This window comes from Mirounga angustirostris, unplaced genomic scaffold (genome assembly GCF_029215605.1).
Source record: "Mirounga angustirostris isolate CCGP_5_RB_7025 unplaced genomic scaffold, mMirAng1.0.hap1 SCAF_12, whole genome shotgun sequence".
NCBI lineage: Eukaryota > Metazoa > Chordata > Mammalia > Carnivora > Phocidae > Mirounga > Mirounga angustirostris.
Genome location: NW_026991720.1, coordinates 80,407,160 through 80,431,907, shown reverse-complemented (window position 1 = coordinate 80,431,907; position 24,748 = coordinate 80,407,160). Strand labels below are relative to the sequence as shown.

Below are 24,748 nucleotides of genomic sequence, written 5' to 3'. Positions count from 1 at the left end.
ACATTTCAATTCAGACCAGGCACATTTCAAGTCTCAACAGACACATGGAATTGTGGTTACCATACTGGACAGCACCAGCCCTGGCCTTTAAATGATTACTATTTTTGAAAAAAAATCATTAATTCTTGGGTAGTGGTTAGTCTTCTGGAAAGTCTATACTCGATCTTACTTTTCAAAGAAGATAAATCTCATTTACCATTGTAAAAGTTAAGCAAGACTATTATGCTCTACTGATGAAAAACCCTGTTTCATATAATCTCACCCCATCGATCAGGCCATCAGAACACTGGCAGTTAAAGCTTTGAACAAAGTATTGTGAAAATGCAAGTATTGACTAATACAATTGTCACATTCAAACATAGTTCTTATCTGAAAGCCATAGGAAAATCTGACTATACAAAAAGTTACATATTTTATCATCAAAATGCTTTTGTGAAAGGCACTGAAATCCTTAACTAAAATTAATTTCTTTGATGATTTCTTTTTATCTGCCTCTTTAAGGTGGGCAAAATAATAGGTACCTAAAGGACTGTTACATAAAAGTGATTAGGTAAAGATTTTACATAAGGACTTGGTTTCATTTTTGGAAGTAGTGGGGCCATAATTATTAATGAATACGAGTACCAGTGTAAGTAAACACATGGGGTCTTGCTGATCATTTGTGTAATTAAAATAATAATGTTTCCCAAGAGGGAGAGATGTTAGGACATACACAAAAGGGGGAATGACAAAATGTTTTGTTTTCAACAAATGATTTTTCCCAGGAGTAGCCTCCTTAGACGTGTGGTGGAGCAAAGTCAGCAACTAGTCAGAGGATTTGCAGTTATCTAAAGAATCACACAATCATAACAATTATATGTTACTGGTTTGTAACAAATTAAGTAAAGGAAAGAACTTGACTATTTCAATAAAACTACAATTAGTAGGGTTGGTAATTTAGTATGTTATTTCGTAACAAATTACGGTATGTATATCCCTGTGTATCCTGTGTTTCCTTGTATCATTGTGTGGCCTGTACAGAGCACAGCATCTTTCATATCATGTACTTAATAAAAAAGTTTCTGGGGTGCCTGGATAGCTCAGTCAGTTAAGCATCTGCTTTCAGCTCAGGTCATGATCTCAGGGTCCCGGGATTGAGCCCCGCGTCTGGCTCCCCACTCAGTGGGGAGTCCACTTCTCTCTCTCTGCCCCTCCCCTCGCTCATGCTCTCTCTCTCTCAAAATCTAAAAAAAAATTTTTTTTGAACAAAGCATCTCTGTATATTTGTAATACTTTATGAAATTCTACCCGAGGACTAATTCAAATCTCAGTTTAAGGTATACTGTGGGATAAATGATACATTTAATTCTATTTGATATTTGCTTCAGGGATCTTAATGATAAACCTTAGAAGGACAAACAAAAACTAAAGAATGACACTGTGATAAGACTGGAAGCATTTGAAATAGGTAACAAAATCTGCTTCAACTTTGAATACGGCAAGTAATGACATCTGGGAAAATTATCTTATTTTATTATTTTTTTAAAGATTTTTTTTTTTTATTCATTCATCCATTTATTTGAGAGAGAGAGAGAGCACAAGCAGGGGAAGGAGCAGAGGGAGAGGGACAAGCAGACTCTGCGCTGAGAACATTGCCTGACATGGGGCTCGATCCCACGACTCTGAGAATCGTGAGTCAGCTGCTTAACCTACTGAGCCACCAGGTGCCCTTGGGGGAATTATTTTAAAATGAAGAACTGCAATACATAAGGGATATGTGGAAAGCAGAACATAGGACTTATTTCAGGAATAACTGAAGTCATATTAAATATCATTTACAACTGTAGTAGAGGAAGTACAAGAGGCCAAGAGGAGTTAAATCATATTTAATCAGCAACTAGTAGTGAATCTGGGAGTTAATGTGGCCTCTCTAATGAGACAGCCTTGGAAATAGTCCACGAGGCTTGAGACCCCTTATCATTTCACAACTGAATCCTGAATACAAGGGAATGAAGTGACGCAAATTAACAATACCAAGAAGAGTAATTACAATCCCACAATCTAGAAAAACCTGATTGACTTAAAAGAAAAAGAACTTCTATGAAAAAACCCACAAACTTCTATTTCTTTACTGCAGAAAGAATCCATTTTCATCTAATCGTTCATTACATCTGAATCTCAAAGTTCTGAGTTTTCATCCTTCTATTAACCAACATACATCTTTTAATAAACATATGCATTTTACCAAAGAGAATTCCCCTGGAAACTGCAAAGCTGAACTACTTTGCTTTCCTGTCTCCTTGCTTGCTTATCTAACGCTACCTAATAAATACCACCACCTCAAACTCCCCATAGTGGAAACGGAGCTATTTCTACCCTCACAGTCCCTCTCTCTAGATTCCTGTGTCACCAGCCACCAAGTGTTCGAGTCCAGAGAACCATCCAGTTAGTTACCGTGTCATTCTCCTTAACGTTTCTTTGCATCTACTTCAAGACCAGGACTTATATAACAGCTTAACTTAAAACACTCGTTAGACCATGTCATTCTCATATTATCAACTTTTCATTTGCTCCTAAACACCTCATTAACTGATACCTCATGGCCTTTTTATTTTCCTCGCAGCTCCTGTACTGCTATGTCCCAGCTATGCTGACGCACCGGCCATTTTCTCAATGTGCCACGATGTCTCCTACGTCTGTGCCTTTGTCCATGTTGTTCTTTTTATCTGACATGATTTTCCCTCTCTCATCTACCTGCCTAAATTCTACTCATTCTTCAAAATCCTGTTTTCAAGGAAATGCCCACTTTCCCAACCTTCTTTGGGTAAGTCGAACCCCTCTTTGGTGTCACTCAAGTAAACAGACTCCAAATGCCCTATAACAGCATTAACGTACTGTACTAGGAATAATAATTAACCATATCATGCTGGACGTTGTTGAGATCAGACAGTCTTGTTTACCTCTGCTATTCTAGTGCTGGTAACATGACAGGAAATTGTGAGGCACACAATGAATATTGGCCGAATCAACAAATGGATCAAGCAACCAATCAGACATCCTGAAAACTGTTTTGGAAGCTTTACTTAGGGAACAACAAAGTAGGATTTGCAGATAAGACCACGTGTAAGGGCTTCTTCAGTGACTCAGCAAATATGGTATGAATTATGAGCTGACTCTCTAGCAGACATGTGCTAGTTGTTAACTATGGTCATAATGATCATGACTCCATTGCCAAGCCAACAACCCACACTCACATGAGGTTTGCTGTGTGTCAGGTTCTGTGGACAATCCTACCCACAACCCTCTGAGGTATGTGCCATGGTGTAAGGGAGGAAACCCAAGTAGAGAAAGGTTAGGTCTGCTCTCTCAACCACCACGATAATATTGCTTTGTGAGAGGTAAAAAAACTGAATGAGGGGTGCCTGAGTGGCTCAGGCGTTAAGCGTCTGCCTTCAGCTCAGGTCAGGATCCCAGGGTCCTGGGATCGAGCCCCGCATCGGGCTCCCTGCTCAGCTGGAAGCCTGCTTCTCCCTCTCCCACTCCCCCTGCTTGTGTTCCCTCTCTCGCTGTGTCTCTCTCTGTCAAATAAATAAAATCTTAAAAAAACAAAAAACAAAAACCAAAAAAAACCTGAATGATAACTCCTGCACTTGAAGAGTTCAAAATGAAATAGAGGACATAGCCATTTGAGAACACTAGTCTGGAGTGTGAGATATGCGCTGTAATATGGGGCAGACAGTAGGCGTGCTGGAGTGTGAGAGTCTAAACGGAACACCGGTGGGTGATTTATTGGGAGGGGGATCTTCACTGAGGAAGGAATCCCTGCTCTGGCATTTTATGTCCTCCTCACCTTCATGTCTGTCATTTGGACCTTCCTGTACATTAAGAAATAACTTCAAGAACCAAGTAGATGTTTAAAACTACAGTATTTCCACCAGCCATTGAAGATTGAAAATGCCAGTCTCCAGATAGAGTAGCGACAGAGAAAACAAAAAGGAAATGATATTCTACATATGCCATCTAAATTGGAAGGGTTTATACAAAATTAAATAATTATCTTACAAATGTGCTTCTTAAAAGATGATGGAAGAAAAGATCTAAAAGAAAAAAGAATGTCTACATTTTGTATGTCTTTTGAATTTTGGATTTAAAAATAAAAGTAGTTCAAAGATTTCTATTGCCTGGACACATCTGCTTTTAAATTAAATGAAAAACAGCACTGTTATGTAACTCATAGTGACTGATGGTGGTAAGTACCAGCATACTGAAATTCATATGCTGTGATTCAGTAATAAAAGAGAAAAGGGGGTGGTATGGATACTTACATTAAGCAGCTGTTCAAAAGCAAAACTAAAGCCTTTCTTATAGTCAGTGATTCCTTTTGCTGTGATATTATTCACTGCGTCTTTCAGCACTTTCTTATTTCTCACATTGGCTTGGACAAGGTGCTGAAAACAGCTCACATCCTGGGCATTGCTGTTAAACTGTGAAAGATAAAACATAAATGAATAAATGAACACGAAAATCAATCATATCATTTTATTTGAATGTGTGGTTTGTACGTCCCAGTCCTGTTGCGCCGCTTTCTCTTTCATAAAGTGAGTAAATTGGTAACAAAAGTGCACTAAGGCTCCAACAGCAATTTTCATCTGAGCCCCCAACTCCTAGTGTAACCCTGAGCCTGTCACTCACCTTCCTGAAGCTTAGTTTCTCTGATTATAAATTTAGGACTTGAATTACGTAAGGTCCCTTTCAGCTCTCAAATTTTCGGAGCCTTTAGAGAGAGAGAGAGAAAAAAAAAAAAGCCAACAAACAATGAAATGTATTCAGAATCCAGAAATGATATGGTGACACCTGGGAAGGTTCAAGGACAAACTAACCACTTGCTTACCTCTCGCAAGGAAAAGCTAGGGGGAAAGGCAGTAAAGTCAATGACAGGAACAGAGTTTTAGTAATCTTGAAATGTGATGGTACAATCTTTCTACCAGGGTTAACCCAGGAAAGTAATGTGAAAGAATCAGGAACAACAGGTGGCCTTTTAGAACTGCTCGCTGGAAAGCTTATATACAGAAGGCATGGCATGATGGAGGGAATGATGGAGGCAAGGCCAAGGACAAGCAGACCTTGCAGACAGGGATTGCTCTAAGTGATGAAGCCCTGAACAACTAGGAAGCTGCAGGAGGACAGAACGTCAACCTCTAATGCCTGTCCCAACATGAAAATTTAAGAATTATCACCCAAAAATATCACTCATCCTACCAAAAGTATTCACATAGTTCATTGGTTATTTCCAAAAAAGCTAAGAACACTGAGTTCTGCAGTGAGATCCAGGACAGTGAGGTAAGTGGAAACATCCCATCATTTATTAACTCTGCTATTTGTATGAGCCCCTGAGGCTCTTGGGGCTGAGTATCACATCTGCAAAATGAGGAAAAAATAAAACCATGCCTGCTAGAAGGTAGGAGGCTGGCCAGATGAAATGTTGGAGATTTTCTCAAAAACACATAATTAAACAATTTTAATAGGTGGATCACAACCCAAAATATAAATTTTATAACTGATCACATATTCTTACAAATATAACAATCATTCCTTTTTTCTCTGAAAATCAATGAAGCTTAGTTGTAAGGTACACTGCATAGTTCATCAATTCAATAAGCAAATATTTACTATCAGCCTGTCATAGGTCAAGAATTGTGGCAGATGATAGTTTTGTGTCTTCAGGCATTAAGTAAATTATGCACAAACGTATACATACGTATGTATGTAAGCACATATCTGGTGCCTACTATATGTTGCATTTACTCTACAAATATTAACCACTTCCTCTTTGCAAATGCCCTACAAGATACATATTATTACTATTCACTAAGAAACGTGGGTGCTGGGGGGTTGGAGAACTTGCCCGTAGTTACACGGCACATAAGACATAGAGTCAGGATCAGATTAGCACTGTGACGTAAGAGTCTGAGATTTTAACTATTCTTGCAGAGCCTCCTAACTAACATATCACAATACATTATGATTAGTTCTGTAAAGCAATAGAGCATTATTCCCTAGGAGACAATATCACAAGTGGGTTCCATTTTGGACTGTGAGCAGTCAGGGGAAAATTCGCATGAAAATTGGCATTTCCTGTGATTCCAGAGAAATGTTTCATTGAAGACTATAGAGGAAGAACATTCCAGACAAACAGAACAACAAAAGGGAAGCCGTTTAGGGATGTATAAAGGAGGACAGTTTAGCTCAGTCACAGATGAGTGAGGAAAATGACATAAAATGTGTTCAGGGAGGGAGGCAGGGCTAGATCATGCAGGGTCTAACAGAAATGCTAAAGAACTGCACTTTGAATTTCTGTCAAATGGCAAGTCACAGAAAGATTTTAAGCCACATACAAAATAATTTAATGTGAAGATTTAAGAGATCATGCGAGCTGCTATTTGGGAAATGGATTTAAGGTGAACAAAATTCAAAGGAGAGAAAATAATTTGAAGGCTATTACAGTAATCTAGCTCAACATAGTAAGTGGCTTTGGTATTTGTGGAGATTGTGAGACAAGGAGGGGTTGTACAGCGATTGGGAGGAAGAATCCACAGTGTGTGGTGGTGGACCAGGGATGCTGCTGAGTAAGAGCCTCTTATCAGGAATGCCCTGGAGGTGTCTGACATAGACATTAGGATGGCCGGAGGACTAGAGGAGTGATGGGCTCGTGGGTACTTGAGGAAGAGACAAGAGAAGTAGAGTTCAAATGAGGCTGAGTTTTCAATATAAGTGAGACATGCAAACGGTGAAGTCAGGCAATAGTAACATTTAAAGCATGAGGCTGGGGGCGCCTGGGTGGCTCAGTTGGTTAAGCATCTGCCTTCAACTCAGGTTATGATCCCGGGGTCCTGGGATCGAGCCCCACATCGGGCTCTCTCTGCTCAGTGGGGAGTCTGCTTCTCCCTCTCCCGCTCCCCCTGCTTGTGCTCTCTCTCTCCCAAATAAATAAATAAAAATTTTAAAGCATGAGGCTCAAAAGAAGTCTTGGCTAAAGATTAAAAATAAAATAGAAGGTTTCAGAATAGAAATTTGGTGTAAAACCATATAAATAAAAGGAAAGTAGTCAAAGGAGTCCCTAAGAAAACTTGGTAGAAATAAGTTCCCATGGAGGCAGGAAGGAAATCAGGAGACTGGGCTGTTTGGAATGATGAGAGAGAGAAGAAAGAAAAGTCTCAGGGAGAAAGATAGTTCATAGCAGTTCAGAGACAAAGATGCAAAATTCAAAGTGCCCACGGGAGTCATCCATGTTACACGGTCAGTGTTGGCGAGGGGCGGGGCCCACCGGAATGCCTGGAAGCACATGGGAAGTGGTGGCCAGTGCAGAGGCATGTCCTCAAAGCACCTTGGCTGGAAGCAAAGAAGAAAAAGAGGGGGGCGGGGTGCCTGTAAGGGTGAAGCTGGGGTCAAGGAGAAAGGCTGCCTTGAAGTGCAGGGTCACTAGAGCAAGAGAGGACTGATATTGAAGAGTGGAGGAAGGAAAAGATGCAGGAAAGAGAAAAGCGGTGAAATACAAAGTTCTTGTGAAGGTGGAGAGGGACAGACAGCCGGCGTGTGGAGTGACCCTTGAATAGGCATCGACTTCACTGCTCCAGGGAGGATGAGTGGGAGCTGAGTACAAACGCTGCTGGGTGTATATGTAGATTTGGGGTCGGAAAGGTGACAGTTACTGTCTGCCTTGCTCTTCCCCGAGGACAAAAGCCACAATCAAGATAAAGGGAGGAGACGGAAGGTTTGGAGAGAGTGGAGATAAAACAAGAAGGAAAATATCCTGCACAGATAATTTGAGTTCTTTATTGTTTTTACTTTGAACACTATTTCCAGGTACATTATATATAGGAGTAAAAAGCTCCAATATGTTTCTTTGCTGTTTTCCACAAATTCAAACGTTGGAAACGTGGTATCTTCAGTTCTAAATTCGACTGCCTCTTTTATTCCATTCCTTGATAATCTGACACAATCTTATTCTGCATATTCCATTTTGAAAACAAAAGAACGTGAGCATTCCCATGTTAGAAAGTTAAAAAAAGTTTGCCAATGAATCAACAGTAGAATGTCTGACCTTCGAGAATTATTAAAAATGGTTACAGGAAATGTCATTAACTGGTTTAGTTAAACCGTGAATCATGATAAAATTACAAGTTTGCAGAAAATGAGCACTAAATAATGTAACGCCCTGAATCTTTCGGTTGGCCTTGACCTGCTTTTAACACAGAAAAATGAAGCATCTCATTAAGTCACTTTAACACAAACTGATTAAATGTAAATTCAATTCATTAAATACAAATTCAGTGGTGTATAACAGAAATACTACGATTAAACTCATAATAAAACTCATAAATAATGCAGGGAAGGCAATAGCCTACAAAATGCAAGTCCCCATAGCAAATCTTATTCTCCTAGGAAAGGGATGAGAAATTTTAAAAGTTTAAAATTTGGTAAGGGTATATTTCACAGACATCTTACACTCATCTGCTTTTAGAACAGACAAAAAGAACAGGTTTATTTTCACAAACTGAAGTTGCAGTCTTTGGTAACAAGTGCCTAAATTTTAATTTCTAAACCACATATTTAATACATAAATCACTTATGTATTAAAAACCTTAGGGCAAAAGCTTAATAATACAGTATTACAAAGCTTTGAAATAGTATATTGTGATTGAAAATAGATTTAGGGAGTCCTGCTTTTGTCACCTATTAAGAAAATGCTTTTTTTAAATGTATATTTAACAACCCTGGAGTCAGAAATCCAAACTAATACCACACTGATTCCTTTCCCAATCCCAGAAAATTCAACCGAGTAGGCCTCTTATAAGAACTGTTGAGAAAATCTCTGCTAGCATGCTGAGACAGAAAGATGTGTGGGTTAAGGTAAGCATCTGGGGTATAAATCACGTGGAACTTTGTATTCCTACTCGAGCAAATGACCATTCTTTCATTTCCTCCTTCCATATAACCTGTTCTTCTGCCTACAACACTTCTCTTCCTTAACAGTCTTTCCTTACAAAAGGCTTTCATGACCTTTCTTGACTAGCTCAAACCACCCCATTATAAGCTTTCCTAGGCTTAGATGTATCTTTCACAGAATACAACTCCATTAAAATTTCCTACTTCTTTGTATGGTATCTTGATAGATTCTTCCACTGGATTAGAAGCCCACAGTCAAAGAAAATTGCCATCCCACCATTGCAACCACAGTACTGGGTATATAATAATAGTATGCTATAAATATTTAACAAATGTATGTATGGAGTTTCATTAGAAGACAGTGTGAAATGTTGATCAAAATCAAGCTATAGATTTATAATTGTAGAAATATTTTAGCTTTATACTGTGTTAAGCTTATATATTCATACATGTAAGTATTCTGTCTCAATAGATGCTATTAAAATACCCAAAGAAAGACGTGTGTAAAAAACCTATTAAAAAATCTGGCACATAGTAGACGTTAAATCAAGTACAACTCTATTATTTAAAAAATTATTTTAGCAAAAACAGTGTGCTCAAATCAGAACAGATTCCTAGACCAATGAGAAAGATTCTGATGAACGATATCAGCTTTAGTGACCTTTAAAGTTCACTAATGGGACGATACAAGTATCCTTCAAACATTAACTTATTATTTGAACAGTCTCTGAAATAACCATGAATAGTAAATTTCAATGCTTCCAAAGACCGTTCCTATTAAATATCATAGTCAAGTACACACATCATATTAAAAGATACTTTCGGTGCCAAAATAAATTGTTAACCTCTCAAATGAAGTAATTTAAACTCTTAGCTTTATAAAGACAGTATTTTTGTTCTCAGGTGCTCTGCTCAGTAAGAAATCACTTCACAAAATGTTTCTGAGAGACAGAACTCTGCTGCTCATTGAATCCACCTTGGATAAAAATGCAGTGTTGGCACATTGTTAAGTCAAAGAACCATCAAGCTCCTCGAAAGCAACCTTGTGTAGGAATGGTGCCCTCATGGGATGTCATAACACATTTTCACAAGGCACCAAGTACACCTTTGAAATCGTTAGTGGGCTCAAGTAGTTTTCCTCTAGAAACATTAAGAATTAAAGATAAAAGAAACCCAAAGGTGATACTATTCCACTTGGAACTGCAGAGAAACAGAAACGGCCCATTTAATCTTTGACTATACAGCTTGCCTCTAATTTTTACCCCTTCCCCTAATCCATGTGTGGTCTAAACTCTTACAAAGACAGACTCGCTTTAGGGTACTTTGTACACTGCTTAGTTATAAAACATTCTTAAATGAGCAAAAAGGACATAATTTATAATTTCTTGGTTTCTGAAAAATTGTTCAATATCTAAATTATTCCTTAGAACGTGTCTTAATGATCTGTTTTTTCTTTTTTTGCATGTAAAAACAAAATGGTAGGCTCAAACCGTGTATATAACCAGCAAAAAACCCTCAAATTCAGAGTAGCCTGGGTATTTTTTTTAAATTACAAAATACGAGTGGACTTATTTACATAATAATTTATGTAACAAATTTATATTATACAAAAATTGTTAATTGAAATGAATTACCTAAATTAAATTAACAATACAATTTTGTGTATTAGTTGGTTAAAATTCTGGTATCAGAAGCTAACCACATGTTGGGCACCAGAGGGCGGTGCAGGAAAATAAAAGCAAAGTGAACAGAGGGTGTGATCTTCAAAACTCTTGGTTAGGTTTTATTCCTATTAAAAATACTTTGTTTATCTTGATTTTCCTATTTTTATAGGAAATTTGAAAACTAGAAATATTATAAGGAAAGAAGATGGTTATCCTAAAACTGAGAGAAACAGGTAGGTGATAACATTTATCCATACACATTTGTACATTATACCCCAGTTAAGAAAGATTTTAAGGTTCTTTAAGCAATTGCCAATTTACCTTACAGAAACTATGTGCCAATTTATACTACATTTGTAACAATCTCATTCCACTTTCATGAATACTTAACATTTTTATTTCCTAAATTCTAAGTAAAAAGATTATTTCAATCTTTTAATTACTTGAATTTCCTTGATGGCTAACGACGTAAAACTTTTTCTCATATATTAATTTTCAGACTCTTGTGAATTCTAAGTCTTATTTTTCTAGTTTGTTGCTTACTTTTTAACTTTTAAACCTATTCTTTATGATTTCTTGAAATATTATGCTCACAAAACTATGTATTAATCAGATAAATTTCATCTATAGTCTCTACTAATATTTGATTGTTTTGTTTGCTTATTTTACACTGTAGTGTTTAGTCTTGGTGAAACTGAATTCCCCCAATAGTATGAAGGGACAATTACATTAAGCGGTTTTTCCCAGTAGCCAATTTTCCCTTTTACTGAATAATTACTGGTTCGTGATCCCTTCTTTATAATGAGTTAAGTTTTGGGATACATTTCTAGAACTTTTTTTATTCCTTTCCTATTTCCATTGTTTCACCAAATTCTGACTTTTAATCTTAATAACACAACTATCAGCAAACATACATGGAGAATCACAACTGCACCAGGCTAAGCACTTACCATGCGGTAATTCATTTAATCTTCACCAAGCTTATGGTTTTAGGTATTTTTTTTTTAAGACTTAAAAATATGGAAAGCTTCACGAATTTGCATGTCACTTTTGTGCAGGGGCCATGCTAGTCTTCTCTGTATTGTTCCAGTTTTAGTATCTATGTTGCCTAAGTGAGCACTGGTTTTAGTTTTAATAGAGTTTCCATGATGCAGTTGAGGAAATGAGACTTAGAGTGTTAAGCAAAGTGCCCAGAGTCACACAACAATCAAGATTCTGAGCTCTGGGGGCGCCTGGGTGGCTCAGTCGTTAAGCGTCCGCCTTCGGCTCAGGTCATGATCCCAGGGTCCTGGGATCGAGCCCCACATCGGGCTCTCTGCTCCACGGGAAGCCTGCTTCTCCCTCTCCCATTCCCCCTGCTTGTGTTCCCTCTCTCGCTGTGCCTCTCTCTGTCAAATAAATAAATAAAATCTTAAAAAAAAAAAAAAGATTCTGAGCTCTGTTTCAAACCCAAACGCCTGACACGCTCTTCTCTCTGGAGTCTCATCATTTTCAATTTATACCAGAAAGTATAAGCTGCCATACTCTGTCACACTGCTTCTTTCACGGTGTCTTTCTGTTGAACTTTGGAACTATTTTTTTTTGTCTAATTAAAACTACATTTACCAATAAATTTTGGACAAAGTGACATCCTCACGAGTTACCTTTTTATTTCAAGAAGAGTGATTAATTCCACATGTATTAATATATCTCTATCTCAACTCTGCTACGTGTAACTCATATTCTTTTCTCTTTTCTCAAATGCAGATTCTAAATATATTATTAAAAGTATTGCTAAGTAATTCTGATATTTTGCAAACACTGTGAATAGGATTCTAATTTCTATTGTGAATCCCTGTCTGGGGAAAACCAGAAGGGGTGATCACCCTTGCACAGTCAGAGATGCCATAAATTTGTTAGTAGCACTATGGGACTTGAAAACTCTTGTTCTCAAATTGATATTACTGTACCCCAACATTGGCTGCTGGTTTATGTTTACTGTGGCCTGTTGTATGAAAAAATTGATAATTTTCCACTTTTTAATCCAATTTAGGAAAGTCAGGTCTAGCCCAACCCCTGCATCTAATAAGCATCAATGGCCACAACTGATTGAATTATGCCCTCTGAGCTTCAGTTTCCTACTTTCTGGAAAAAAAAAAAAAAAAAAAGAGGGGGGGCTTTACTAGATCAACTAGAAAGGCCCTCAAATTCTAAAATCTTAAAATTTAAACCTAATAGTTTTAACCATCAAAGGAACTCCATAAAGAAAAAGGAATAATGAATTCTGTAAATGTCAGAAGAAAGTCACATCAATAAAAGTGAAGCTAATGACAACATTACTGAGACAAAATATGTTTGCCTGTTATTATAAATTATAAATCATCACCCATCAGAACTTTTGGTAAGTGTTCTTACTTTTAAACAAATATTTCAAACAATTTTCTTTTTTTGAGAGAAAGAAAGCACTTGCATGGGAGGGGGAATAGGGGAAAAGGGAGGAATCTTAAGCAGGCACCATGCCCAGCGCAGAGCCTGAAGTAGGCAGCGCTCGATCTCCCAACCCTGAGATCATGACCTGACCTAAAATCAAGTGTCAGACACTTAACCAACTGAGCCCCCCAGGCACCCCTAAATAAATATCTCAATTAACTTGAATCATGACATGCCCAAAACTCAGTCTGTTGACTTTTGTTGAAATGTTGAGTAAATTTCTGAATAAGCCCAAATATCATTTTAATATTCTGTATTTTGATACAGAAAACTTTTAAACCTAATTATATGCACTTAGAATTTCAAACAATTGAGAGTATACTATTCTTTTGCTTCAAAAGTAATTTGTACTAAGCTTCCTTGCTCATCTCTACTTGATATTTACATTTTCTTTCTCAACCATGGCTTTATCAACCACTGTGTAATCCTGATTCCACAACACTTGCCCAACTAGAAATATGTACAGGTTTTCTCCATCATTCTTTTTAAGAGGATTTTTAATTTTTTTTAAAATTATTTTGGCAGGGGGGCTACTCTTAAACAGGCTCCACACGCAGTGCAGAGCCCAACATGGGGCTCCATTTCTTGACCCTGAGATCATGATGTGGGCCAAAATCAAGAATTGGACACTTAACCGACTGAGCCACCCAGGTGCCCCTACATGATTCTTAAGATATAATAAACATATCAGCATGATTTCTATCACAAGTTTTTTTTCATAGCCCTGTGAAAATTTGAATGCCAGTTCCCAAGGATGAAACTTTAATGAAATGACTAAATGATTGTATACTCTTTGATCTTTTCCTCTTTACCAACATTATGATGCAATGCTGACCAGTATGCTCAATGTTTTTATGGCACCTGAAGCTGACTACCTGGAATGTCTTCCCTAGTTGAAAAAAGGATTACTTGTGAGTTTGGCTGGATTTGCCTAAAGAACTCAGAGAGAACGATAATATACATATATAATTTCTTTGCAGAGAAGAGATGCTATAATACAGATAAAGTGGGGAGGTGGGAGTACAGGGATACAGAATATAAACAACAAACATGTATATAAAGTATTAGGTGGAGACAAATGCTACAAAGAAAGGAAATGAGGTAAAGTGATCCATAAGAGACAATAGTTAAAGTGATAGTGTAACTAAAACTAGAATGGTACTGGAGATGTGGTGGCCAAGGGGGTCCTCTCTAATAAGGAAGCATTTGAGCGAATATCTGAGCAAAGTGGGGGAATAAGCATGCATCTATCTAGACTCAGGAAGCAACAAGACTCAGGGTAAACACAAATGATTTCTAATCTGTGCATATCTGTAAGACACGCCCCTAACAGAAAGAACAAATCTGTTTTTTAAGGAAAGTTAGTAACATCACCAATGAGTTCTTTTCAATATGAAATAGCATTTGGGATCCACAAAAGGATTACCAACACGAGTTGAAGACCTTATATTCAACATATTCAACCTAACTCAGTTCCACTAAAATCAAATATATAAATATATATATATATAAATTTATATGTATATTTGAAAATACATTTTAGTAATATAAATATTAGAAAAATTTAAAGTATGATTATGGTAGAAACTAAAGAAAAAAATTAAATGAAGAAGATACCTATCAATAGAACACAGGATTAAAGAGGAGAGAGATCATGAGGAGTGCAAAAAAATTTTTGGAATATATTTTTAAAGGGCGCAAACATTGGACAAAACATTAGAAAGATGAATTAATTATGAGAAAAAGCAAAAGTCAGTATTTGGAATTTATAACAATTTACCTTGCAAATAGTCACCTTATGACAAAGTCCCTTACAACGAAACATGTAACAAAAAAATATTCTCAGGTCTTAGTACATGTTTTCAAGCTCTAGCAGAGACCTCAAAATTCTCAAAATGCTTTCTAGAACCTTAGGAATGTGCTGAAAGGGATTCTGCCATTCACAGATTAAGGTTAAAGTCTATGCATTCTACAAGTAAGTACCTTAGGGTAATAGCAATTTATGTTTCAATTTCTGAATTTAAACCTACTAAATAATTAGGAGCAAATATGATAGTTTAAGTAACTGTGAGCAACTTGGCTAACCGACAACTCACGTCAGCCCAAGCCACTCTCTCTACCTCTTCTCATAATTAAATGAATACACGGACCCTGAATAATTTTACCCAGTAAACAGTGACACACAACTCTGCTTCTTGGGCATGGACTCTTTTCCCAGTCCTTCAAGCCCCAGCAAGTAAGTTCTAACTTTTATATTTTTAAAAACAACAGATCAGTTCAAAAGAGAAGTATTCCTTCTGCCTCACCTTAAGTATTACTTTGCCACTCCTAAAACTGAAAATGTAATTTCTAAGTACCAAAAACTATCTTTAGTGTACCATGTAATTAATGGAAAAAATATTTATCATGCTTGTCAACACCTTCTTATAAACTTTCCTTATACTTGCAAAGCAATTAAGTTATCTTCTGGCAATCTCTTTTTTTAAAACTAAATAACCTTGATTACGTACCCTGTCATTATAATCTCTAAATTTGTCCTTTGAGTGTCTTCTCTTCACAGCCCATAATTTTCTTTATGCGTCTTTTAAATGAAGGTAATTTTAAAAAGCACCTAGCTTTACCTTTAAAAAAAAAAATCAAGTATATATGAAAGAGAGAACTTTGGTTCTTTTAAGAAACCTAACTCTACTCCTTCCTGTTTTAATACACCCCTCCAAAAAGCAAATGGCTACACTATAAAAATATTTGTAAACATCTATAGTACTAGGAATGTTATGAAATACCAAAATCTTAAAATCTAAATCAGTAGGGGTGCCTGGCTGGCTCAGTCGTTAAGCGTCTGCCTTCGGCTCAGGTCATGATCTCAGGGTCCTGGGATCGAGCCCCGCATCGGGCTCCCTGCTCTGCGGGAAGCCTGCTTCTCCCTCTCCCGCTCCCCCTGCTTGTGTTCCCTCTCTTGCTGTGTCTCTCTCTGTCAAATAAATAAATAAAATCTTAAAAAAAATCTAAATCAGTAATAAGCGTTGTAAGTTACAAGAAGCTCCAGACAGATACCTGCTGGACTTTGCTCAATGTACCTCCCGAGTGGGACTTCCGGTTTCCTCACTGCTTAGGAATCATTTGAGAGGCATGCTCAGTGAAGATTCTGACCCCTTCGGTGTGGGGCTCCAGAGTCCGCATGCCTAACCAGCTGTCAGGTGCTGCCCATGCTGGTGGACCACAGGACCCACTTGAAGTTGCAAGGGTATAAACTACAGTATTCTTGTTCATTGACATAAATGAGATAGGAATCCACATAAAAATTTCTTGCAATCTAGATGATGACGATTTTATAAGACATGAAATGAAATTACTCTCCTAGAATTCATTTGTCACAAAAGTACACTGGCTTGCCAAGTAGCTGTTACTTTATTTGTGCACAGCACCTGTTTTCTAAGGATGAAAAAAAAATCACTTTTAAATGTAAACTGTGCGACAACGTACAACGTACAAATGTGCTCACTATCATATGCAGAGTAAAAATGTTCTAAGCTAAGAAAACCATTCCCTTGTCTAGGAACACACGAGGCCAATTTTGGAAGGAAAACTAAAATTTAAAGCACATGAGAAAAGGAACAACCCAAATCACGTCTTTCTTGCAGATAGAGTGCAATTTCAGATTTAAACAAACCTCCACTCTGACACTAGTTGGTGTTAAACTGTCAAGTCAAAAACTGGGAAGTACCTGAGATTTCATCCTAACTGCAAGCTGATCAGTGAGCCTCAAAGGTTGTGCGTCATCTCTCTGCAATTCTAGCAGCCCAACAAGGAGGTAGTTTTGTCTGTGGTGAGTGGGAAGCAGGTCACTTATGCAGAGGTGAGCCACCAGCATGCCACCAGCATAACATCGTGGTCATCCCTGTCCAGCCTCCCGCTGGGATAGCTGTGGCTCCTCACTCATCTTGCCCTTGCATTTAGAAACCATCCCCTCCAGAACTGCTGTTGAGTGGCTATAATCTGGCAACGAGTAGAACTTACTTGAAACAAGTGCTCTCCTACAACTAACAGCAAAGATATTATAAGGGAGTATATTGGGATTATTTCTTTCTCGTGAGTGTTCAAAGATTATACTTTCTTAACGACCACATATTAGAAAAACTTCCAAGAAGAAAATGGGACTGGAAAACCCTTCACATCATCCCAACATGTGCATCTAATTCTTAAGTAACGAGATCTGTGATTTTACTGAAGCACATGACCGTCTTTCTTCAATTGTTAACGTTTCACATATTGTTCATAATCGGCGCACACTTCCTTTCCATCCTCCACCGGCTTGCGGTATTTTACTCTGGAAACGTCAAACTCCCTCACTTTCAGAAACAAATTCCACTCAGTGTGTCAACATCTGAAATTACGCCTGTAAGTCAGAACGTGCTGTGATTGAACTGCCGCCTCTACCATCTACCACTCGCTTCCATCAAAGCATATAACCTGATTCCTGCGGAAACAGCTACACTATGCTTCCATGAGCTCTGCCCAACAGCGGGCTCCCCTTCTGCAACAAGGAAGGCCCTGGAGATAATCAAGAATACATTAGGACATGATGTGGCCATACTCCTGACATCTTACACGTGACTGAAGCATAACAATTACTGTTCTTTACAAAATTTTAAGAGACTTAGAAACATCAACCTAAAAATGAGAGAATGGCGGATTTTTCAGTTGGGAGTTCTAGGCAACTTTGGCAAGTGTCCCTATCAATTGCATCCTAAGTCTTTGGATGACTCACATGAGCTTTGGTATGAGGAGGAAGAGAAATGCGTGAGGGCTTTCTGGAAAAATTATGGTCAAAGTTAATTACACAATCACTACCAGGTTTCCTGAGTGCCTTAATATAATGCCTCCCTGAAGTTATAAAAACTAAAAGTTCTATCATTTCTTTCCTAGACTTTCAGTTTCAGAGAAAAAGGAAAAAAAAATACATGCACACATACACCAGGGCATCATAAATACGTTTTGAAGTTTCTTTCCTTAGAAATTCCATATCATTAAATTATGAAATTTGTATTTAATGAGAAAAAGGCCTATCTGTTGAAGACAAAAATATATGTTTGCTTTTCTTTTATGAAAATAATGTATAATAATTAAGTCTCTTTACATGTATCAATCTCAGGCATTTTATAGCCCCAAATATAGCATGGTAACTAATAAAACTGAAGAATTTCTTGTAAATTATGAAGTTAATTTGGTTGACATTAAATATAATATGAATGCAAATAAGAGCATATGAAGTTGATAGGAGCAAAAGATACATGATAAAGCAAGTAAATAAATACATAAAAAAAATATACTAGTTAGGCAGAATGTATAATCCAGATATAACGTTTAAGTGTTCATATGCAATTGTAAAAATAATCCAATTCATATGTTTTTTCAAGCCAAAATACAGAAACATTTACTGAAAGAATTCCTCCACTAAAACAAAAATAACATTCTTTAAAAATGAATTTAGATTTAAAAACAATTTCTCTTCATTTTTATAACCTAATCATATTCTACCTTAGAATTTCTAACAATTCCAAGATTTCGGAGTTTTATTTAAATAAACCAGATTTCACAAAATTAGTAAATGTAGGGGCACCTGGGTGGCTCAGTCAGGCGTCTGCCTTCGGCTCGGCCCATGATCCCGGAGTCCTGGGATCGAGCCCCATATCGTTTTGTTTTTTTTAAATTTTATTTATTCATTTGAGACACAGAGATATGGAGAGAGAGAGAGCATGAGCAGGGGGTAGACAGAGGAAGAGGGAGAAGCAGGCTCCCTGCTAAGCAGAAAGCCCGATGCGGGGCTCGATCCCAGGACCCTGGGATCATGACCTGAGCCGAAGGCAGACGCCTAACCATCTAAGCCACCCAGGAGCCCCCCCATATCGGGCTCCTTGCTCAACACGGAGCCTGCTTCTCCCCCTCCCTGCTGTTCCCCCTGCTTATGTTCTCTCTCTCTCTTTCGCTCTTTCTCTAAATAAATAAAATCTTAAAAAAAATTAGTAAATATATTTTATATTTTCCTCAGCATTCAGTCACATAACTTTGTGGTTACATCTAGACTCATAAACAAAGATGGCTGTGTTCCAATTCTGTCTTCTCCCTTAGAAAAGACACCAGAACTCTGTTTCTTTATCTGTAAAATTAAGAACAGTAATAGTACCTACCTCACAAGGTAGTGATAAAGACTAAATGAGTTACCGTGGAAAACAAAGAGAACAGTTCCTGCCACAAAAGCAGTGTTTAAAAAAATAGCATTAAAAATTCCATAAGGGCGCCTGGGTGGCTCAGTTGGTTAAGCGACTGCGTTCGGCTCAGGTCATGATCCTGGAGTCCCGGGATCGAGTCCCACATCAGGCTCCCTGCTCAGCAAGGAGTCTGCTTCTCCCTCTGACCCTCCTCCCTCTCATGCTCTCTGTCTCTCATTCTCTCTCTCGCAAATTAAAAAAAAAAAAAAAAAAAAAAAAAAGTTGTTAAAAATTCCATAAGAGGGGCGCCTGGGTGGCTCAGTTGGTTAAGCGACTGCCTTCGGCTCAGGTCATGATCCTGGAGTCCCGGGATCGAGTCCCACATCAGGCTCCCTGCTCAGCAAGGAGTCTGCTTCTCCCTCTGACCCTCCTCCCTCTCATGCTCTCTGTCTCTCATTCTCTCTCTCGCAAATTAAAAAAAAAAAAAAAAAAAAAAAAAAGTTGTTAAAAATTCCATAAGAGGGGCGCCTGGGTGGCTCAGTTGGTTAAGCGACTGCCTTCGGCTCAGGTCATGATCCTGGAGTCCCGGGATCGAGTCCCACGTTGGGCTCCCTGCTCAGCAGGGGGTCTGCTTCCCCCTCTGCCCTCTTCCCTCTCGTGCTCTCTGTCTCTCATTCTCTCTCTCTCTCAAATAAAAAAAAAAAAAAAATCTTTAAAATAAAAAAAAAAAATTCCATAAGACTTGTGATTAATGAAGGTTAATACAAAATAAGATAAACAATGACCACATAGCTACCTGAGATCTTGTTCATACTTATTTCTGAAGGGCAAATCTATGGCTGGAATAATAAGATCATTTAAAACCAATCAGTGACTTTTCAATCATCAAAATGTACTAATGATTTTCTGAAATAATAAAATTAACAACAGTATATAGTTAATAAAAAATTCAGAGTATAGTTGACAAAACTATCTTTTTATGGTAAATGAGGACCATAATCAATGAAAGCAAATTAAAGTGACTAATCTAAACGAAACAAGCCAATATACAGGAGCTGAGACCAGCAATAAACTTCTCTGGGAATAAAGTGGGAAATCATGATGGCTTCATCTTTCAAATTTCTTTCTGCATTATTTGCCTTACAATTTGCATGCATCGTACATTTTCCAATATCATTCTTCTTCCCTATTTTTGAATATATAACTGACTATTTTCATATTTTTTAACTTGAGATATTGAGATACATTATTTCCGGATTAAATGCACTCCCAGCTCTTTCTGGGAGCTCCATATTCCATTTGCGAATACTCCTGTAGCTTTCACAGTCAAGCTACATCAAGTGAGGATACACAAGTATGCATTTGCAAAGAACTGTCAATGAACCAACAAGGTCTATTGACCAGGTTCACAGAAACCACAAGGAAATATCTTGCAATTGTATTTCTTAAGGAGTTAGTTAAAATTTTCTTTAAAGCAATACACATTTAAAAGCCTTAATATTTTTAAGAAAAGTAATGGTCTTTAAGACTTGCCAGGCATTAAGAATCCCAATGTCAATCCCATCTAAGTGATTTAATTAAGAATCATTAGTTGCCGGTTAAATGCTGAAAACATAAAATTCATTCAAATCCATTTCTACTGTTTAATCAGAAATTCTCTTTAAAGCATTTTCATTAATAGCACTGTTTAGTTTCTAGCTAAGGCAGATGCTATTGGTATCCCGTCCGTATTTCCATGGAGCCCAAATTTAACTGCCTGAACTTTCTGTAAGCCCTCTGCCTGTGTATATGTTGGCCTCGGAACACCAGGGAATTAACGTCTGTCAGGAGCACTCATTAACTTTAAATACTGCAGCACATTTTCCCCTTGGAAGGGATAAACTCTGATTCACATAATCTGTACTGATTCTCAGAACTGTCCAGAGCGTCAAGCTGTACTCACTCAGAGTGGTAACTTATTTGATAATCCAACTTTTATTAGTTCTTTTTTTTAAACTTCTCACATTTCTCTAAGTATTTCCTAGAGTTACTTTCTAAATAAACCATTTGTACTGGAATCCTTGTCTCGGGGACCATTTCTGGGGAAACCCAATCTAGGTTGATAGATCCTCAGAATGAGATTGTAGAATGAACTCATCACTCACCAGCTGTGTGGCCACAAAGACTCCATGAGTACCTGACTGTATACCAGTCATAACTAGAGTCAAGAAAACCCCTCAGAGACTGTGGTATCACAAATGCCAAGCATTTCACCTGCAGTGATTGGAACACAATATAGATCGAAGGGGAGGCGCCTACCATTTCAGAAATATGGTGGCAATAGTAATCATAAAGGTTTGGAGTTGGTGGGATGTTGTTATATTCACTGAAGAAAATGATAACATCAAGTCAGCCAACCATCAACTGAAGGCAGACTGTGAACTCCACAAGACTTCTAGGACAAATAATGAAGAGATTCCCATCTCCTGTTGTGAGGTCAACGTGTGCCAGAAATAGGCATAGTGTGTGTGCTTTTGAGAGTCACATCCTTAAAAAGAAGGCTGCATTTATAGCCTTGTCAAGTTTCTATGTAAAAGTCAGGGCAATGATAGGCAAATCATGGGACCCTAAGTGTAGAACATCTAGGTGGGTACAATTGAGAACAGTGAACTTCCAGATTCCCCTATGCCCTCTGGATAAGCAGAAATAACCTCTTCCACCTAAAAGATAGTAGTTTTTCTATTCCTAAACACCATAAGATGACACGTGTTCTCCTGAAGATCTGATCTCATTTTCCCTCATGGCTCTAGGCAACAAATAGGTAAGGTCTCAAAATGTCCCATCTGGGAAAGAAGTCTATGCTCCAGGTAAACAAAAATGAGAGACACAGAGGAAAGAGAGGGAGACACAGAGAGAGAGAGAGAAAGAGGGAGAATATTCAACAAAAGAGACATAAGATCTGCCTAATATGAACCAGGAGGTATTGGCAGAATATGCAGGGAAGATAACATGTACTCTAAACTATGGTGCTATATTCATTATGTGCTGGCACCAACTTGTATCTGCTCATAAAAACAAAAAACAAAACAAAAAAAACAACAAAAGAAAAAACAATGGTATCATTTTCAGGAATCTTTAAAGCCTCACATAAGGTAGCTTGAAAGTGGCCAAGGTGGCAGTGATTATATTATGAAAATTAGCAAATGCTACAAATCAGGTTGCCCCTCCGCACGCTGGCTCTGCCCCAAAAAGGTAGAATGCATGAGTGTGGGAACCAAGGGAAGGATGTAGGAACATCATCTCTCACCACAACTGAAAGTGATCTGCTTGGAAAATTTGTACACCCTGTCTCTGTAACTTCAGGCTCTGCCAACACAAATGTTTGACTTTCCATGTGGGGACGTAATGGTGAGGTGGTGCTCTTCCTAAATCTATACCTATTATCTCGATATTCTGGATTTCTCAAGCCAGTAAAACAAAAAGCAAGGAAAAAAATCAACTGGCAGACCTCCAGCTGACAAGGAGATTGTCACGAAGATTGTTGCTACATAATGTGGGAAAGCAGAACCAAGCATAAAACTCAGGGTACTCATTCAAGCACTTCCGTGCTCAGTGAAGACTACGGACAATTTCAGGAGCCACTGTGAAATGGACACACGGAGACTGGATTCACAGGCCTCTGGGTTTCAAGTTCAGGCCATCTCACTAATCAACCTGCTGGCACAGAGTTAGTAAAGTGTGTGGGGAAATGAGGGTATGAGAGGAGAAAAAAGGTAAATAAAAATTATGGACTTTGTTCTAACATTAGCAGCCCACCTTCCTGATGTATTCTTAGCTGTTTTTGTTTGTTTGTTTTCTTGTTTGTTTGTTTTAATTGTGAGCAGTCACCATCTTTAAGGATCAGTGACTGGATATAGAGGACACTGTTCAGGTTTCTAACTACCATTAACTACAACTTCTGGTCTCCGTTTCCCCTCCTGTGGCCAGAATCTATTTTGCCCACATATGGGGAAGGCTGGTACATAAAGCCCCAGCTCTTTGGGGCTTTCGGCAGAATAACTTTGAAGTTCATATTCTAAACAGCTTCTAGGATTCTTTAGTAGGATAAAGTTCCTTTAAATGAAGTTGAGATCCTTTAATTGGTTCCCTCCTTCCTTCTCTTGACTCAATTCCATACTCCTTTAACTGGTAGTGTTTCCTGGGATCATGTCCCAAATCAACTACCACACTTTGAATCCATGAGTGAGAATCAGGAAGAAGCCAGTTTAAGACAATGACCTTACTTAATATCTGCTGGTTTTATACAAATTTCATTAGATAGGTCAAATCCATACCGAATTTAATGTGTTTTTTTGTTTTTGTTTTTTTTACAACATTCTCTTTTGTTATACTTTTGTAATCAATGATACGTTTATGTACAAGTGAAACTAAATAACTACATTTCTGATCATTTGAGAAATTATATTTTACCTGTTCACATTTTGTTAAGTGTTGAGCTAAAACACAGAGCAGAGTGTAAAATAAAAATAGGATGAATCAGATCTTAGGCAGTATCAAGTTTTCTGAAATAATATCAAGGATACAGACAAGCTAAAGGACTGCTTAAGGTTCAGGTAAAGCAGAGAAAGATCTGGACATTGAGGGTGGTTCCCCAGGTGTTATGGGCTGAACTGTGTCCCCTCAAATTCATATGCTGAAATCTGAACCCCTAGTACCTCAGAATGTAACAGTAGTCAAGGATAAGTTCTTCGAAGAGGTGGTTAAGTTATAATTAGGCTATTAGGATAAGGACATCATCTACTAGGACTGGTGTCCATATAAGGAGAGACACCAGGAGTGTCAATGCACAGTGGATGACCATCTAAAGCAGCAACAAGGCAGCCATCTGCCAGCCAGGGAAGAAGCCAGCAGGAGAAACTGACCCTGCCAGCACCTTGATCTTGGAGTTCCAGCCTACAAAACCATGAAAAAGTACATTTCTGTAGTTTGAGCTACCCAATCCGTGGTATTGTTATGGCAGCCCTAGGAAACTAAAGGCCAGGCCATACCTTACTGTAATGGAGACTCACATGTGGCCCAGATGAAAAGAAGTCTCCAAAGGAGGTATGCAGAGTTCCTTGCATGTATCACCTATGGGACATTTTTATAAAGTCTTGCTTCATTGACCCTGGGTTCTGTAGCTACCCTCAGCCAGTGATATCCTGCTAAAAGCATTTTAGTTATAAATCCCATTCCTCTTCGTAAACATCATACATCTAGTTACCTGGAGTTCAGACTAACAGAGGAATTATACCTGCTTCCCGAGACTACTTTTTTCCTAGGGGTGCCCTTCCAGTGAAGGAAGTCTCAAAGACAAATCTCTTCTTTTATGTTCAATACAAAATGACCTCGGCACAAATCGCTCACTTCCATCTCTGTGAATATAACCACTTCAAATGTGAAGTTATATACCAATAAACGATCATGAAATTTCATGAGATGTGGTAATATTCATTTTGTCCT

The 24,748-nt window shown here is 38.0% G+C and overlaps 1 protein-coding gene and 1 non-coding gene across 11 annotated transcripts in view; both read right to left on the bottom strand.

Moving 5' to 3' along the window:
* The window catches only part of CACNA2D1 (calcium voltage-gated channel auxiliary subunit alpha2delta 1), a 507,273-nt gene that overhangs the window by 88,595 nt on the left and 393,930 nt on the right, over positions 1-24,748 (bottom strand). For all 10 annotated transcript variants that reach the window (XR_010406552.1, XM_064575355.1, XM_064575347.1 and 7 more), the window contains exon 11: positions 4,305-4,463. Coding sequence is in view for 9 of the 10 variants with exons in the window: in XM_064575355.1 (XP_064431425.1) it covers positions 4,305-4,463 (159 nt within the window). In the remaining variant the exon portion in view is untranslated. The remainder of the gene's footprint in view (positions 1-4,304; positions 4,464-24,748) is intronic.
* LOC123836248 (U6 spliceosomal RNA) lies at positions 11,603-11,709 on the bottom strand. Its single transcript, XR_006788922.1, has one exon. It is a non-coding gene; the product is annotated as a U6 spliceosomal RNA (small nuclear RNA).